This window comes from Lycorma delicatula, chromosome 3, assembly GCF_047948215.1.
Source record: "Lycorma delicatula isolate Av1 chromosome 3, ASM4794821v1, whole genome shotgun sequence".
NCBI lineage: Eukaryota > Metazoa > Arthropoda > Insecta > Hemiptera > Fulgoridae > Lycorma > Lycorma delicatula.
Window position 1 is genome coordinate 81,958,424 of NC_134457.1, and position 18,527 is coordinate 81,976,950.

The 18,527-nt window shown below is 29.9% G+C and overlaps 1 protein-coding gene across 1 annotated transcript; it reads right to left on the reverse strand.

Annotated features, from left to right (window-relative positions):
• Nucleotides 1-869: 869 nt before the first annotated feature.
• Nucleotides 870-7,857, reverse strand: Rrp45 (exosome complex component Rrp45). The gene is made up of 2 exons (XM_075360071.1): nt 6,941-7,857; nt 870-1,692 (listed from the first exon to the last, which is right to left on the reverse strand). The coding sequence occupies exons 1-2, from the start codon at nt 7,614-7,616 to the stop codon at nt 980-982; spliced, it is 1,389 nt and encodes a 462-aa protein (XP_075216186.1). The 5' UTR covers nt 7,617-7,857; the 3' UTR covers nt 870-979.
• Between the last annotated feature and the right edge of the window lie 10,670 nt (nt 7,858-18,527).

An 18,527-nucleotide genomic window follows, 5' to 3' on the forward strand; every position in this document is an offset into this window, starting at 1 on the left:
GCTCCCTGTCTAAACTACCGACATACCTGAAGCACAGTAATTCATATATTTCCATTATTCTGTGAACTACCGTGCATCAACTGACTGATCTAATATTCTGGATGTCTCCAGATATGTAGTGCTGCTTTTTTTAATTCAAGGACTTCAAATGATCTGCATCATTTGTTTGTGTAATGAATATGCCTCTATAGTTTCTTAGGTCAACAGATCTCCAGGCTAGAATGTGTTGACAATTAGAAAAAAAATAAATAACACTATTAAGGAATTATCAGCATTAAAAATGACTAGTTTGACCATTCTGGAACTATTACTCCTTTACAAGAAGGCTAACATTAACTGATCAGCTTATTCCAGTACTACCATGTAGCAAGAGGAATAGTAATAATGAGAACAATAATTAATTAGTATATTTACATGAGGGAGAGACTTCATTTTATCTGTTATCACAGACTGAGTTTCAGAATAGCATAGATAATGCTATCAAATAAGTTAGACAACAAATCAGATTGATAAGATTTTTAATGTCATCAAGTCCTCTCTATTGTCTCCTGGTCACTAGTCTCTTATTGATTTCTAAAAAACCAATCAGTTTTAACAACTCATCCTGAAATAAGAATGCAAGGCCTAGGAATTAACAAACTACACAAATAAGAGATGCAGCCACCTCTATGAGTCCTGACATCAGGAGGAATATCACAAATCAATCAATCATACCACATACTTAAACTGTACAATTCCAAAACAATTAAAAGGTAGTGTAAAAAACATACATCAATATAACCATATGAAACCATACAACAATACATTAGAAAAGATTGAAATGAACAAATTATAGAGAGGAATTTTAGTTTGTACAAATCTATGCAATATAGTCTTATATAAGGAGCGGTTTAATTTTAAAATAAAAAATGTAAAATACATAAACAGCAAGTGCATTAAAAAAATTTAAAATTACAAAACAGAAATCAGATAAAAAATCTTAATCATTTTCATATTTAACATGCCCCCCACTTGGTTCACCAGTAATATTTTCAATATCAGCTGGCATCATTGTAACAATATCTTCTTCTTCACTATCACCAGATAATTCAATACGTTCAATAATACGATCTTCAGTAGTTATTTCTCCAACTAAGGCGATATCATCCTCTTCTGATGACAAAATTACTTCTTTTTCTTTAGTTTTATCTTTAACACTAAGGTCAGTTTTACTTTTGCCTTCTTTAACAGATTTTACTGTTTCATCATCAGAATTTTCATCATTTGACCACGAACTAACTTCTACATTTTTCCTTTTTTTACTACGTTTTTTATGAAAAGTTTCAGATGATTTAAATCCTGATGATCTAATTTCAATTACTTCATCATCAGATACAGAGACATCATTGGCTGGTGCCGTTGAAGCTGTTATTTTATTAGCTTCTTTAATAATTTCATCACTGGACATATTTAACACAAAGGAACGACTCTGTGATAACTGCAACTTTCTATTAACATCAATACTTTCAACAAGACATGATATGGATTTTTCTTTTCTTTGTTGTTCATCATTTTCAATAGCAGTTTTTATTTGCTGAACCAATTCAGAAGCAGTATTTGCAGCTTTCTGTGCACATTGCAATAATACATTTAACTCCTGTAATACAGTACCAGATAAGTGTATACCACATAATTCTCTGTATGCATTCATGCCTGAAAATAATAATTAAATTACTAAAACAAGATCAAAGAAAATAACAATAAAACTAATAATAATAATAATACATTTATATAAGATTTCTTCAATTCTACAGGAGACATAAACAACAAAAGAGCAGACTAGCAATCAAATAGAGGTTGTAGGGCAAGTGGCACCTCCTCACAAGTCCTTAGTACAATGCATTTGCTAAGTACCTACATATAGTAAGGAAATCTTTTCTTACTTTCATAATATACATAGATAACAAAAAAGAGATGCCCTATACAGTTCTTGCTTATTGTATCATATATTTGCAGGTTTATAAATCATTCATGCTAGCTTGTTTCTAGTTATTTTATATGTACTTCTCTCCTGGGCCAAATTATGTAACCTTTAACACATATACTGTATTCAGTTTTTTTAGTGATTACATAGTGCCATCTATTTCATCAATAAATCAGTAATTGTAAAAAAATAAATTGCTGATAAATCAAATCAATCATAGTTCTGTTGTACTTTAAATTTAATAAGCAATCCATAACAAGGAATAAAAACAAAAAAGTAATGAAATATAAAAGAAAGAATAATAATGAAGAATTAAGTACAGTAGTACCCCACTAATCTGAGTTAATGTGAACTGAGGGTACCTTAATTAATAAAAAGCAAAGAAACTGAAAAATAATATAAAGGTAAAACTAAGCTGTAAGAAATATCTTATTATGACTCGTCTTTTACACAATTGTTTTTCAAAATTATGTTTTCTTATATTATTAATTATAGATCATAGGCTAAATTGGCAAAAGTTTTTCCTTTATCAATATGATTGAGAGCTTCTAATTTAACATTCAGTAGTATAATGATGTGTTATTTACAGATACAAACATACTACAATCATCAAGCCTTTAATTTCTCTAAAATCAAGTGTAAAGACAGAATAATATTTTAACAGATTAAAAAATAGAAATAAAATTGCTTCAAATAATACTAGATAATGCATAAATAAAAAACAATAAATAATTTAACTAATCACAAACAATTTATTGTCTTTTATACGAATTTTGTTTTTATAAGTTCACTGAAAAATAAAATAAAAAGCAACATCATTACCACAACTGTTGGTTAATATTATTGAATAAAAAATAATATTTTTATATATAAGAAGATTTAAGAGCCAAATTTTTGATAGAAAATATATTATAAATTTTCATACAATTGAAGGGGCACATCAGTCTGAAGAACAGTACTAAAATAAGCCATTCATATTCACATACTACCATTTCTTCAATTTCTTCTCATGGTGTTTTGATAATGTATGAAATATTTTTAATATAAAAAATGAAAAATAGAATTATGGTTTTCACCACTATATACACATATAAATAATTTAAGTGCTGTCATGTGTACATTTACTTTGACTTTAACTTAACTTTATTTTGGCTGAATTAGTTGGTATCTTACTTGAACAAAACTAAAACTAATATGACTCATAAGTAATGTTACTTTATTGAATAGGAAAAAAAAATTAAGAATTTTGCTATTTAAGTTGTGAATTGCTAAGGATGGGCAAAGGTAGAGATTGAAAACAAACTAGCACAAACAAGGTGTTTTCATGTAGGAAGAAGTCTGCCAGTTACAAATACAAATCTAAAAATTAGATACATTCTTAAAACTATTTGTGATTGAAAAACACAAAAAGCTAGAAAAGCAGAAAGTAAAAGAATAGCCTTCCACTCTTTTTAAGCATTTAAGACATCCATGTTTAGCAAATTTGGTAATGGCATGGTAAAAACAGCATAAGAAGGAAAACGCTAGAATATTATAGGTAATTGTGAGTCTGAACGTCCTCATCCTCAATCTTTTTCAAATTGAAGTATGTTGAAAAATAAGTTATATAATTGATAAAAATCAAGTTTCAAAAGTCAAAGAAGTGAAATTAGCTTAGTATTCTTCCTCAGAATCTGTAATGGCAGTAGCGTTATCAGCTGTTTTGGGCAACTACATCATATAGCCATGGTACAATGAAGCTGTCTGCTGGCCACCTAAATAGGCAAAATATATATATATAATTTGTATATTTAACGTTAATTAGATGAAGTTAGTGAGCGAAGCGAGCTTAGGTTATGTTTGGTTAGGTTATATTGATATAGTGCGCAATACATCATTACACAGAATCAACATAATCTAATCAAACATAACCTATGCTTGCTTCCTCATCAGATTAACATTAAAAATAAAAATTATATACAATAAGTTATACATATAGGTGATTTTATTTTTACTTACGCAAACAATTGGATTTCAGTAGGGGTCCCGTAAAACCGATAAGTACCAATATTCTTTTTTTTTTGTACACCTGTAAATCCAAATTACTATTTCAGATCTTTTTTCCCAAATCAATTTTAACAATTTTTACTTTTAACAATATAATACCTTGTAGAGTTAGCTACACCAATTATCACACACGTCACCGTACTGCCAATCATAAAAAGTTATACTCTTCCCGATACAATAACTGTTAGCGATTGTTGGAAGACATATTAACTGCTAGTTCTACGTAAAGATTAAAAAGTAACAGGGATAGGGAACATCCTTGCTGGACTCTCTTTTTTATTATGGCTTCTTTCTTATGTTCTTCAATTATTACTGTTGCAGTTTGGTTCCTATAAATATTAGCAATTATTCTTCTATCTCTATACTTGAAACCTAAATTTTTTAAAATGCTGAACATTTTATTTCAGTCTACATTAATGCCTTTTCCAAGTCTATAAATGCTATGTATGTTGGTTTTCTTTTCTTTAATCTTCTTTCTACTATTAATCTGAGTGCTATAATTGCTTCCCTTGTTCCTATACTTTTCCTGAAACTAAATTGGTCTTCTCCTAATACTTCTTCCACTATCCTTTCAGTTCTTCTGTACAGAGTTCTAGTTAAGATTTTTGATGTGCGAGTAGTTAAGCTAATTCTTCTGTATTCTTCAAATTTATCTGCTCCTGCTTTCATTGGTACCATGACAATAACACTCAAAGTCTGATGGAACTTCCCCTTTTTTGTAAATATTACACACCAGTTTGTATAATCTAACTATCCCTTCCTCACCTGCACTGCTTAGTTATTCTGCAGTTATCCTGTCTGAATTATTCAAGAATATAGTATATTATATCGCTCCTGCTTCATCCATCTTTAGTAATTCTACTTTCCAAATAACAGAATTCTTTTACTTCCAAACATATTGACTGCTAGGCAGTCAAATAAACTTTGTTGTATGATTTTTTGCTTGGCTAACCAGAATTTTGTAGACCAAGATGACTGTTGTGGCACAAATGACGCCATAGTGAACTCAAATAAAAATCTCTAATCTGGGGGCATGAAAGTTTGGCACATAAAAATTTTAATCATACGAAAAGTTTTTTGACTCAAAATGGTATCATGTGTTTAGATAAAATGAAACCTTGTTCTGCGAAGCCTATGTATAGGGAAAACAATATCATGACTGATTCAAAGGAAGTAATTCACAATCAACTGAAGGTGGAAGCATAATCTATGATTCCATAATCCATAATCTATGCATAGGTCTGTGGTCCTATGGAACTATGATGGCACCAAATATTTAAATAAGTTGTTTTGGTTTTGGTCTGAAGCAGCAAATACAGCTATGTGTCAGATTAACAGACCTGGAGCAAGTATAGTGAAAGGTAAAATACCTTATGAATTATGGAATAATAAGCAAAGTTCTGATTTAAAAATAATAAAACTGCTGTTTGGTATAGAAGTGCGAGTGCATATACAAAAAAAAGGAGAAAGAAGCTTCATCTTAAGAGTAGAAAGGGAATCGTTATATTTTTCCAGATATGAATGCAGTAACATTAAAAAGAGATGTATTTTTGTTTCATCTAAACCAAATAATTTTCGTTTTTTGATTGTGCTCAAATAAGCAAGAAATTAATGTTTTTAAAAATGAAAAAATGAGTAAGTTTAAAATGGGAGATTTGAGTCAAATTTACGTATTACTACCTAATTTGAGTCACAGTAATCAAGATAATTTTGAATAAGAGTAATTAACTGGAAAATAAATTTAAACATTCAAATATTGTTGACTGTAAAACTGTCTCTACTCCAACAGATAATAATTTTGATTATAATTATTTGCAGAGAGTAAACTCAGAAAATATCAAGTTAGAAAGTAAGTGTAGAAAATGAATAAGTTGTATTATGTGTGCAATTTTAGGTAGACCAGATTTGAATGTAACTATTAATATTCTAAGCAAATATCAGAGGTGTTCTAGAAATGATTTATTTATATATATATATATATATATATATATATATATATATAAAAGGAGTGTTAAATTAAATTAAAGGAACTCTTGATTTGAAATTAGTTTATAGTAAAAGTTCTATTACTGATATCACAAATTTTGTAGATGCTGACTGAGGTGGTGACACTGACAGAAAGTCCATCAGTGAACATAGTTTTAAAATTGTTACAATTGTATTGTGTCTTAGTGTTTAAAGAAACATCTTTGTATTGATCTGTCGTCTACTGAAGCAGAATATGTAGCCCAGAGTCTACACATCAGTGAGGGTTGTGGTTTCAAAATATTTTAATTGAATTAGATGTGATGGAAAATTCAAGTGATTTAGATATACTTATATTTTGAGGACAATTTGTCAGCTATACAAATTAGTAAATCTTGCGAGCAGCCTAAACAGTTGAAGCACATGATATTTTATTCACGAGAAAATTAAGCAAGGTATAATAAAAGTATGTTACATACCATCAGATGTTCCAAGTCAGTGACAAATTCACAAAGCCTCTGGGTGTGTCATTCGTAAGATTAAGAAAGCTAATGTTAAATGTAAAGTAAGAACATTTGATTCTTTTATTTTTTGTTGACATTGTTAAAGTTCATTATGTTTTGGTGTGTGATGTTGTGATAATGTAGTAATATTGTTATATTTGTATGTATTATTTTTGTTGTAAACATTTCAACTGAGGTAGGAGTTGTGATACAAGTGAGATGTTGGTTTGTCTCAATAGATGGTTAGCAAACGTTGATAGTTAAGATAAGAAAAGATTGTAAAGAAAAAAATACATGCTGTGTATGAGAGTTCTTGTTAGAGTAATTAAAATTACATTAAAGAAGTAAACTGCTGATTGTCAATGTATGTATTTATCTAAAGCACTATCTTAATCATCTGCAAATATCTCAGCAACATAGCATATAATATATATTTAAATTAGTTAAAAAAAAAATTATATACCTAATACAAGTTCAGCTTGTGAGTTACGTTCTTCTAAATCAGTTGGGTCGGCCAGTATGCAGTTACCATTATCATAAATAGCATAAGAAATTGCAACTGGATAATGATGCATGCTAAGTGGTATTGGATCTTTTTCAGCAGAAGTATGTATGAAGACCTTCTCACCATCAATAGTTACATCAGGACGACGAAAATGGGATAAGGCAGAAATTGCTGCAACTGAACAACATCCGACCATATTACCTTCATAATTAAGAACAGTTAAATCAACTCTAATGTTCCACACTTTCTCTTCAGCTACAATACATAATGCCTCTAAATCCACACAATGTGATTCTTTAATACATTTTTCTAATAATCTACTCAAATGAACATGTAATTCTGATAACACATTCTGTTCAATATTAGGTACTGCCATTTGACTAATTTCGACATTTAAAAACAATAAACCTTCATTAGGTCTTATAGTTTTTGGTTGTTGAACTTCACATGTTACTTGTGCCATCACTTTAGTTTCACCCAATGAAACTATACAAACACCCCATTCTTTACCAAACTGTATATCTAATTTACGATAATCATCGTGAGATCGACCATCAACACGTTTTCTATTTAATATTACTTCATTAACAAACAGTTTTTCATATTTTGAAAACAACGTATCTTTAAATTTCATGTTGCATAAATTATGGTAATATGAAGCAAACACAGGCTATTCTAACCAAAAAACCCGTCAGAAAGATAAATCAGATCTGAAACTGTACTGTAATTAAACTTATAAAGTAAAAAGAAATTTATGAAACAAATTTAACAATTCAAAAACTATTGTACAGCATAGCATAACTTTAGAAGCACACAAACCAAACACGCCTTCAGCAGAATAATTCGCGACGATTAAACGACATATTGAACTAACAACCTGTAATCGATTATATTATCTATCGATTGTTATGCCATTAGTCGTGACGGTCACGACATATGAAATGCATTTTTTTTACTCCTGTTGTGGTAATAGACGCCGGAAAATTAAAAAAAAAAAAAATTAATATCATACCGATTTATTTTTAGCAATTAGTATTGTTTTAGTTCCAACATTAAAATGATTCACATTTGGTTAAATGCAGTTTAATACAGTATTCATGTGGCATGTTTTGCTATCTTTTATTTTCAATAAAAGTTAAAGACTACATAGATTTTCTCAGATTTAGATTCTCTCAAATTTTGTTGGAAAATTTTGTTTAATAGCAAATTTAACCAAAACTTTTGTGTCAAACATAAAAATATTGTGATTTGTTACACCAATTTTTTGTTTTTATAAGAATGTTCTCACAAACGACTGAAGGTTTATGACCTGTTTTATTCAATTGATAAACAATTTCAATTTCATCCATATGAAACCATCAAATTTATCCGCCAATTTAAGTTCCATGAATTTCAATATGGCTTCATTTTACCCTTAGAGTATAAATAAGGGTGAAATTTTTCACAAGCTATAATTAAAAAAAGAAGTGGGCGTAATGTTTAATATCAGACTTTGTAATTTTTCTCAAAATAGTAACTTTAACAAAAGTCAGATTGAGTCTCCATGAGGTGCGCCTGGATATATCTAGAACAAATAGGAGAAATTTGTCTGGTAAACTGAATCTAAATAAAATTAACAGCTTCATTTATCATCAAATCACACCTCACTAGATCATATCTAGAATTGTAACTTGGGACCTATTTCTATTGCAGATGACCCTTTGACAGTCAACTATGAAAGATATTTTAAGAAATACTCCACCATTGAACCAAGACACCAGAGTTCAGAGAAGGCAGCATTTGGATATGTGGGCTGCCACTTGAAGATAACTTGCCATTGGAATGCCCCAACATTACACACATGAACAAGAAAAATGCAAAGTCCAAAATCAAACCAAAGCAAAGTGATGTAAGCAAAATCACTTACATTTTCACACATAATGTAAACTTGCTCATACAGACTGGTAAACTAAAAATAATAACTGGCCTAATGGACCAACACAAAATTCTCATCATGGGTCTGCAGGAAATAAGAAACTCTGACTAGGATGCCATGGAATCTCAAGGATATCTACAAAGGTATACTTGGGAAGAGAATGATGAAAAATACTCCACAGTTGTGAACAGGCTTTTTAGTCAGCCTCAAAATAATAAACTCCATACAAGAATTCAAGTCACAATCCTCAAGAATCTCAACACTCACCCTAAAAGCATCTAATATATTCTACACTATAATAAATGCCCATGTACCCACTATTAATAAAAATAACTCACCCACTATTAATAAAAATAACTCACCCACTATTAATAAAAATAGAAGACTGTAAAGAAAGAGAAAAGTTTTGGATTTACTCAACCTGACTATAAATAACATCCCTAAAAACCATGTTAAACAATTAATCAGAGATTTCAATGCTCAACTAGGCAGAGAAAGAAAATACTGTGACATCATCAGAAAATGGCCTGCCCAAAAGAAAACAAACAGAGACTTGTTAATCTCTGCAAAACTACAAATTAATTTTGAAATCCACATATTGCAAGAGGAAACTTCAAAACTCAAAATCTGGAAACAACCCGACTACACTAAAGGAGAATGGCAAATAGACCATGTCTTAATGGACAAACACCACCTACAATGTTAAAGTGCTCCTAGGAGTAGACACAGGCTCAGACCACTATCTAGTCAAAATTGAGATTAAATTTACTCACCAAAGAAAGCCACAAAACTAAGCCCCTAAAACTAAAAGAAAGATGGACCCTACCTTAATAATCAAGAATGAAAATTACCAAAAAGCGACTGAAAAAATAACAATCACGAATAAACTCAAAGATCTAGTCAATTTTCAACAGAAGAATTAGTCCCAATAAAATCCTGTAAAAAACATCAATGGTGGAACAGTGAATGTGATGAAACAGAGGACTAAAAACTTCAAGTATGGCTATTTCACCATTCCCAAAAATCAGAAAAATCCTTCCAAAATCTCATAAAATAAAGAAAAGAAACTACCCAAACACTAAGGAAAATAAAAAGACAACACCACAAACTCACACTGAAGTCAATAGAAGAAGAATTCAATAAAACACAGTCTAGAAACTACTACATAAACTTAAAAAATCAGATCCAAAAATACGAACCCCCAACCCTACTAATAAAGAGTGAAAATTGTAAACTGGCCTATAGCAATAAAGACAATGAGGAAATCCTAGCTAAATATTTCAACAAACTCCAAAATTGCAAAGAATCAACAGAACTCTTAAACTGCAACACCAACATCCCAATAACAACACCACCAGAAAATATCAACCCTCCCACAATAAAAGAAGTCTAACAAGCACTGGGTGAGGTGAAGAATTACAAAGTAGCAGGAGAAGATTAGACTTTTGAAAAGATCTGGAAACATGGAAGAAGATCAGCAAAAATTGCCCTTCATCAACAGCTTGTCAACATCTGGATCAAAGAAGAATTACCAGAACACTACGTGATAGCCCTAATCCATCCGCTACACAAAAAAGGGGACAAAACAGACTCTTAACAATTACAGGGGAGTCTCACTCCTAGACTCAACATACAAAATTCTTTCAAGAATCATCCTCAACAGGATTGGTCCACAACTTCAGAAAGAACGAGGAGAATACCAGGGAGGTTTCAGACCCTGGAGAAGCTGTCAAGACCAGATCATGAATGTCATGCTAATAATAGATTACAACAAGAAAAGAAACAGAGTCATGGTGATAACATTTGTAGATATCAAGAAAGCTTATGACTGCATTCGTGGAGAATCACTACTAAAAATTCTAAGACACCTTGGACTACATGTCAAATTAATAAACATGACTAAACTAATTCTCACAAACACTAAGTTAAAGGTAAAATTCAGAAGTGAGCTCTCGGAACCATTTGAGATCAAAACAGGACTAAGCCAAGGTGATGGGGTCTCACCACTATTGTTCAACTGTGCTGTAGAAATTTAAATGAGGGAATGGCATAAAAAATACCCCTAATAAGTAAAAATAGACCGAAAAATCAAAATAAACTGTCTTGGTTTTACTGATGACTTGGCACTGCTAGCAAACGACATCAAAGAAGCTAAATCATAGATCTCCAAAACACTGCAACTAAAATTGTCCTCAAAATATCATTCAAAAAAACAGAAATTATGCCCCAAAAACCAACACAATTAAAAGAAGTAAACATAAATTGTAATAAAATCAAAATAGTAACCCAATTTAAATACCTCGAAGAAATAATAACAAACAACCTAAACAAAAAAATATCGATCCAAATAAGAATAAACAAATTAGCTAAAGCTCAAAAATTAACCTGGTTCACTTACAATAAAAAATGCCTATCAATAAACACAAAAATAAAACACTACAACCCAGTTTTAAAACCAGAAGCCACTTATGCAGCAGAAACACTCTTCCACCTGAACAATGAAAGACAGACTCCAGAAAATCAAAAGAAGAATTAGAAAAACCTACATCAATAAAAAGTACCAGAAAGACGGGGAATGGTGTTATGTACAACAAAATCATATACAAAGAGTTAGAACCCATCACTGATACCATGCGTCACTGATACCATGCATAAGAAGAGTTACGCATATTCAGAGTTAATACTTCTGAAACAGCTAGTACAGTACAATCTCAACTCAAAGACCACCATGACAGGATGCAGATGGATCAGAGAAATAAGAGAGGATCTGAAGGAAATTGGCCTTACACCAGAAGATATTATAGATACGATAAAATTCAAAAAGAAAATCAAGAACAAAAACACTCGCTTCACACTCACAAGAAAAAACTCACAACATGAACATTTTCAACACTAGAAAGGGCACAAAGATTGGAACATATGAAAATGTAATAGGAGATCCGCAAGGCCCGAACAGTCTTATCAAAGAGTCTTGGATAACAGACTGACTAAAGTGATCCTATGTAGTCATTCAAAATAATAATAATAAAAAATGAAGCATTTTTATGTTTATATGAGCTTTTTTCTCTATTTTCTTTTTCGAACTTGTCCTGAAAGTCTTTACATTTCTTTGTGAGACACTGTATACTCATATATTCAGTGTATATCTATCTATCTTATTCCAGAACAATACAGGAAGTACATAAAATCAGTAAGCTATAAATGGCAACAAAACTTCATAAGTGTCTAATTTGTCAGTGAAGGCTGCATGATGTTTAGTTTAAAAAATCTAAAACTTAAGTTAACTGGAAAAGACTTTTCAGCCAGATTATCATAATAAATTTACCTACAAAATAAATTAAAAAATCTGATATAAACACCACATAACTTCCTTGTATTGCTATTAAATTAAATATACACATTTTTTGCTGCACTTCATTTAAACTTATTTCATTTGAAAGTGAGATATGATCCTCCAGTTTTTTAATAAAATGGCCAGTTACACAATTGCGGATCTCCTATTAGTTATTATTAATATAAATATTTATACAATTATTAATTCAACAATCTTACATGAAATATTACGATACAGTAAAAGCCCCTTTATTACTCATATTACTATATCAGTATTATTTGTATCTTCATGAGTTGCTGATTAACAAAAGTTTCAGATTTCTGGTACATCGTATAAATAAAAGTTAATAATAACTTGCCGGCCTCTGTGGTGTGAGTGGTAGTATCTCGGCCTTTCATCCAGGGCTCCTAAATGTCTAACCTCTCTAGTGAACTACAACAGAAAGTGATGAAAATTTTCTGATCTTCTTCTGTGATATGGTTAGAAAAAACCCATATTTGAATCGTGTAATCTGCTCTGTTCTTTACATATATGATCTGCCTAAAAATTCTCTATCAAAGAGAATTCATAATATCAATGCGAGGTGTATTCTGTACTTCAATGACATACATTTTTAGAGATAAGCACACAGCATAGCTTGCAATGGAAAAGGAAAGATGCAAGAACATTTTAAGATGTGTACCAGCATTTAAATTTTGAAATTGAATGCAATTGTCTATGAATTAGATAAGGAAAACCTTTAATAAAAAGAACTGGACCTGTTAAGAACAGAATGGCACAAAATAGTATCTATGTTGAACATTTTTGGAGTAGTATGGAAATTGTTGGAAACAGAGTTTTTATTAGATATCAAGCATATCAAAACATACATGGTGTACAAAATATACATGTTCAAATTATTTCAATACAAGTATAGAAATTTTTGGATCATTTACAACCAAATGTTACAGTGCCAACAGAACATGAAATGGTCTTTGAGCAAATTTTTGTTACTGGTATATTGTATTATTATTTAGCCACTGAATGCACTTGTTAGAACCATAAAAGTGTAAAATGACCTTATATTGTTGGAATAGCACAAAGTTTTTAAAATTTCTTGGGTGGTTAAATATGAAAAGGGAATGACTTTTAAGGTGGTTGTTAGTAGAATTGCTATAGGTGCATGTAGGAAGACCCACCGGGTTGGTCTGGTGGTGAACACATCTTTGTAAAACAGCTGATTTTGAAGTTGAGAGTCCCAATGTTGAAATCCTAGTAAAGGCAGTTACTTTCATATGGATTTGAATACTAGATTGATACCAGTGTTCTTTGGTGGTTGGGTTTCAATTAACCACACATCTCAGAAATGGTCGACCTGAGACTGTACAAGACTGCACTTCACTTACACTCATACATATCATCTTCAGCATTCATCCTCTGAAGTAATACCTGATGGTGATTCCCAGAGGTTAAACAGGAAAAAAGGTGCCTGTAGGGAAGAACTTATCGTAACAGGTGTATATCTATTATGCAATTATATTATTAAGATATTAAGAGCTTGGAAACCTTCACAAACCTTTACTAATAGGCTAAATATAACATTTTCTTAATGGGAGATCAAAACATAGACTCATTTAAGGAAAATACTAATTTACATGTAGTGTGATTTATTATGAATAAGTAATATGGTAGAATCTGTGAATGAGATTTGTGCTTTTATTATTGTGTTATTCTGAATTTTAAGGACTATGATGTTAAGGTGGTGGTTAATGAACTATATTTTTTTTACCATAAAGGTCAATAAATGAGTTTTTGTATAAAAATTAAGTGCTAAAACACTACTATTTTTAACTGTATTGATTTGTCTAAGACCTTGAGAAGAATTATCAATTCGTCAAGAGACAGAGATATTTTTTCAAAAAAGACAACTGATATTTAGGATAAGAAAAAAAGACGACCTGAGGAAATAAGTAATACCTTTAACAACCAGTTTACAAATTTTGGCTATATTTCCACACTATTCTCTGTCAGTAGTTGGGAAATTAGAATTTAAAGCTACTTAATCTGAATTTTTGTATGATAAAACTCTAGCGGAAATTGAAAGAAATATAAATAGCTTAGAGTAAAGTGTAATCTTAGCAGATTGAGGTCTCATCCTAATTTAAAAAAAAGAAATGTAATAATATTTATTCCTCATCTTCTCTACTTAATTAATTTGGACAAAAGAGTATCTTTTCAACTTATATACGTAATAATAAATTAAATGTTGAGTAAGTAAGAATTTCTGTAGAAAGAAGTAAAAAGTAAAAGTATATTAAATCTTATCAGATAAAATTTTCCTTTTTCTGTACCTATTTGTATAATTAGGTCTGATGTGATTGTCTGATATGAAATGACAGTTGCGGCTATGATCCCATCACAGTCGCAATATACTTTACCTCATAGATGTTGCCTGGGTGATTTTAAACAATTAGAAAATTTAAAACTACTTAAATTAGATTCTACAATTTAAAGAGTGTTATTTATCCAAACTTTCTTATCACTCAAAAAAAATCATCAGCTCACAGTATTATTCAATTAAACTGTTGAATGAAACGTAAATCTGGCTATTAGCACCAAATGAGTAGTACAGTTTAATTCCTTCAAGACAATGCAGATCTTCATCCTGCTGGTTTAAAAATCGCAACTCTCTATCAACTCAAATGGGATGTTCTGCCTCATTCTTCAAATAGCGGTAACTTCATTCTGTATTTGGACCAGTAAAGGAATTTTTGAGAAATAAAATATTTAATAGTAATGATGGGTAATTTGTACAACTGATAAAAATACAGTGATGATAATTATAGTTTGAAAAATTTCTTTCCTCTGAAAGACAGTCTTTTAAGACATACTTAGAAACTTCCACAGTGATTGAACAAATGGTAATTGGATTGAAAGGATTTTGAAATTAATAAAAAATCTGTAAAAACAAATGACTGATTATGTTTGAACCAATATTGTAAATTCTTGCTAATGGGAATTTGGTTGACTGGTGTACAGTTCAGTTGGATACCTTCATTTGTTTATCAAATTTGGGAATAGGTTAGGAGTTTCCTTAAGAAAATCTAAACCTACTCTTGGGTTTTATATGAAGATAAATTAATGTGCTGCAACATAAATCTAAGCTAGGTAATACAAAATTATTCTTCAATATTAAGCTGCTCCCATCCTAGGTAAAGATAATCTAATATCTTGACTATGTATTATTGATAGGAGGATGGCACTCACTAGCTAGAGGAGTTTGAAGCACTCCTTTGAATGGGGTTTTTGCAGTCCTTCGTGGGTGATCATTGATACTGATATCTTTCATTGCTTGATTACATACTGCTTCAGTTTAGTATAGGGGAATTAGAATATATAAAATTTTATTAAAAATTAATATTATCAGGATTTTCACGGATTAGGTTTCATAGTATAATATGGGTACAGATAGCTTTCATTTTACTTGTAAGAAAAATAGCATAGTTATTTTATAATTTCATTTTTTAATTAATTTTTTTTATAAAATAATACATAATTAGATTTTTAAATAATAATTTATTTTGGCATGTTACAAGATATGAAATAAAACTAATTATTAATCTTTATACTATTTATCACAAAAATAGAATAAATAAAAGAAAAATATAAATGAATAGAAAATACATTTCTTCTTGAAGAAGATTGAAAATAAATTTTAATATAATTTTTTAAGTTTTTTACAATTATACAATGAATAAAGAGCATTATTAAAAAAGTAAAAAGAAATAAAGTTTTGATAGATTAACTATAAGTAAATAATATCTAAATGTCAACAATCAGAGTATTTTTAATTCATTGAAACGCTATAGTAAATCATTCCAGCATTATTCACATAATTCAGAAGTGTTTCACTGTAAAATTGATCACTGATTTTATGAAAGTGTATTGTAAATTGCTCTCTACAATTACAGGCACCCAACATAGTAAATGAAGTATAAAATCCCTTGTACAGATTCCCTTAATAGATGTCCCACCACCAAAATGAAATACTTTAGTCATATACTAAGAAAAAATTTTGTGTCATCATTGTAGTAAAAATTTCACAATGGATCATGTTGTAAAGTAAAATTTTTATTCTTATTGTTGAGTATTTAAGTTTTAAGTGACACCGAGTGCTTAGTCATATATGTTATTAGCATTCAGAAAAACTACACTCAACAGTAATGTATAGCATTAAGGCAACTGATATACCAAACATGGCTTTGGTCATTGACAATACAATTTATACTTGCTTCAAAATTTTAATTTGTAAGATCTAACTTCCTGTAATATTCCAGTTGTCATAAACCATCAGGTTATAATGATACAATTTACCATCTTACCTGATGTCAAGTGCTCTATTGAAATAGTGCAATTTTATATAAAATTCTGTAAGGAATTTACATTAAATATAACCAATGAGAAAAATATTAATTCAGGTCACTTATTATTATACATCAGTATTATTTTCCTTGTGCTTCAAATTGTTTATGTTTAGACACTATCAGATTTTCATCGATGAATCAGATTTCCAAGGTTTATCATCAGCCAAATCTAGATTAAAAATTCACTAGAATATAATCATAGATTTGGACTTAGCTAAACACATAGAGAGCAATATTATACCACAAAAATTAGTATTACCAAATAAAAATCGCAATCATTAAAACTAATTATAATTCAGTAATGACTAATAATCAGAATTCACTACTTTGTGATTATTTATCAATACTTTGGAAATGATGATGATGACTTTGGAAATAGTAATTAATAATTTAATATGCCCTAATAATATATTGAGAAACAACAAGTATCTGATGTGGTATAACTACTTTTAATAATCATGCATTTGGTATCCATATCAAAAGTATAACAATCCAAGGTCCCTCACAATAACTGTGTTATTCTTTTCAAATAAAATTCCACATGAGTGGTTGTGTATTTCATTTTCGATAGCAAGATAAGTGAGTTACAATCATTGCAAAATAAACTATGTAGTACTCAGGAAAATTGATAAAAGTATAATATCTGTAATGTTAAATTGCAGATGTTTTTCACATCATTTAAAACTTAGCAATATTAAGATAATAAGAATACTATTTGAAACTTGATATCCATGACATATCTTGTTTTTCCACTGAGAATTTTTTGAAAGTCAACTTCAGTACAAATTTTTAAAGTTAAAAGAAATTTACTAAGTTAACTTTCATTTTATATTAAGGTACCTCAAGAATTCTTTCAGAAGATGAAGTTTTTACAATTTTTCTCTTAAAAAAGTGTACTATACTTGATCTTCAAAAAAATTTTTTTGTAGTATACAATGGTGACTTTGTGAAAATTGATTATTATACCAGTTTACTTTTCCACAAAATATAATTTTGAATATTTAACTGGGATTTATATTTTATATTCAAACAACAATATTCTTAAGTTACTCATATGTTTACAGATTATTATATTAATGAGAATTTCAATAAATTTTTATGTAACTTTTATACTGTGGGTATCAAAATTAATAAATATCCATATGCACTTACATAAAATTTAATAACATTTCACTCTCAACTGTTTCTAAAGTGTGTAAAATTAAATCAAGAACCATTATTATAAAAATCCTAAAATATTGTATTAACATTCCTTATATATTCTGTATTTAAATAAATACAGAAATACAGTTTTACTACTTAAACTCTGCTAGCTTAGTAACAATGCATCAACATCACAATGTCAAGCTTAAGTTTTGTTTACATCTTTTTGTTAGCTTAGATTATCATGACACAGTGTTTTAGAATATTAGGAGTGATCTGAATCTTATTAAAAAAGTTAATTGCACACACACACACACACACACACACACACACACACACACACACACACACACACACACACACACACACACACACACACACACAGACACACACACACACACACACACACACATACACACACACACACACACACACACACACACACACACACACACACACATACACATACACATACACACACACACATACACACACACACACACACACACACACACACACATACACATACACACACACACATACACACACATACATACACATATACACATTAATTAATTAATTTCATGCACTTACATATTAATTAATGTACCAAATAATATTGTAATTGTATGATTTTTTATCAAGTATTTTAAGTAGTGAAGTTATTATTTGTTAACTGTATCATTAACAAAAAAATCTTTTAATACTTAACTCAACTTAGGTGGTTCGTACTGGTTCTAATATTTTAAA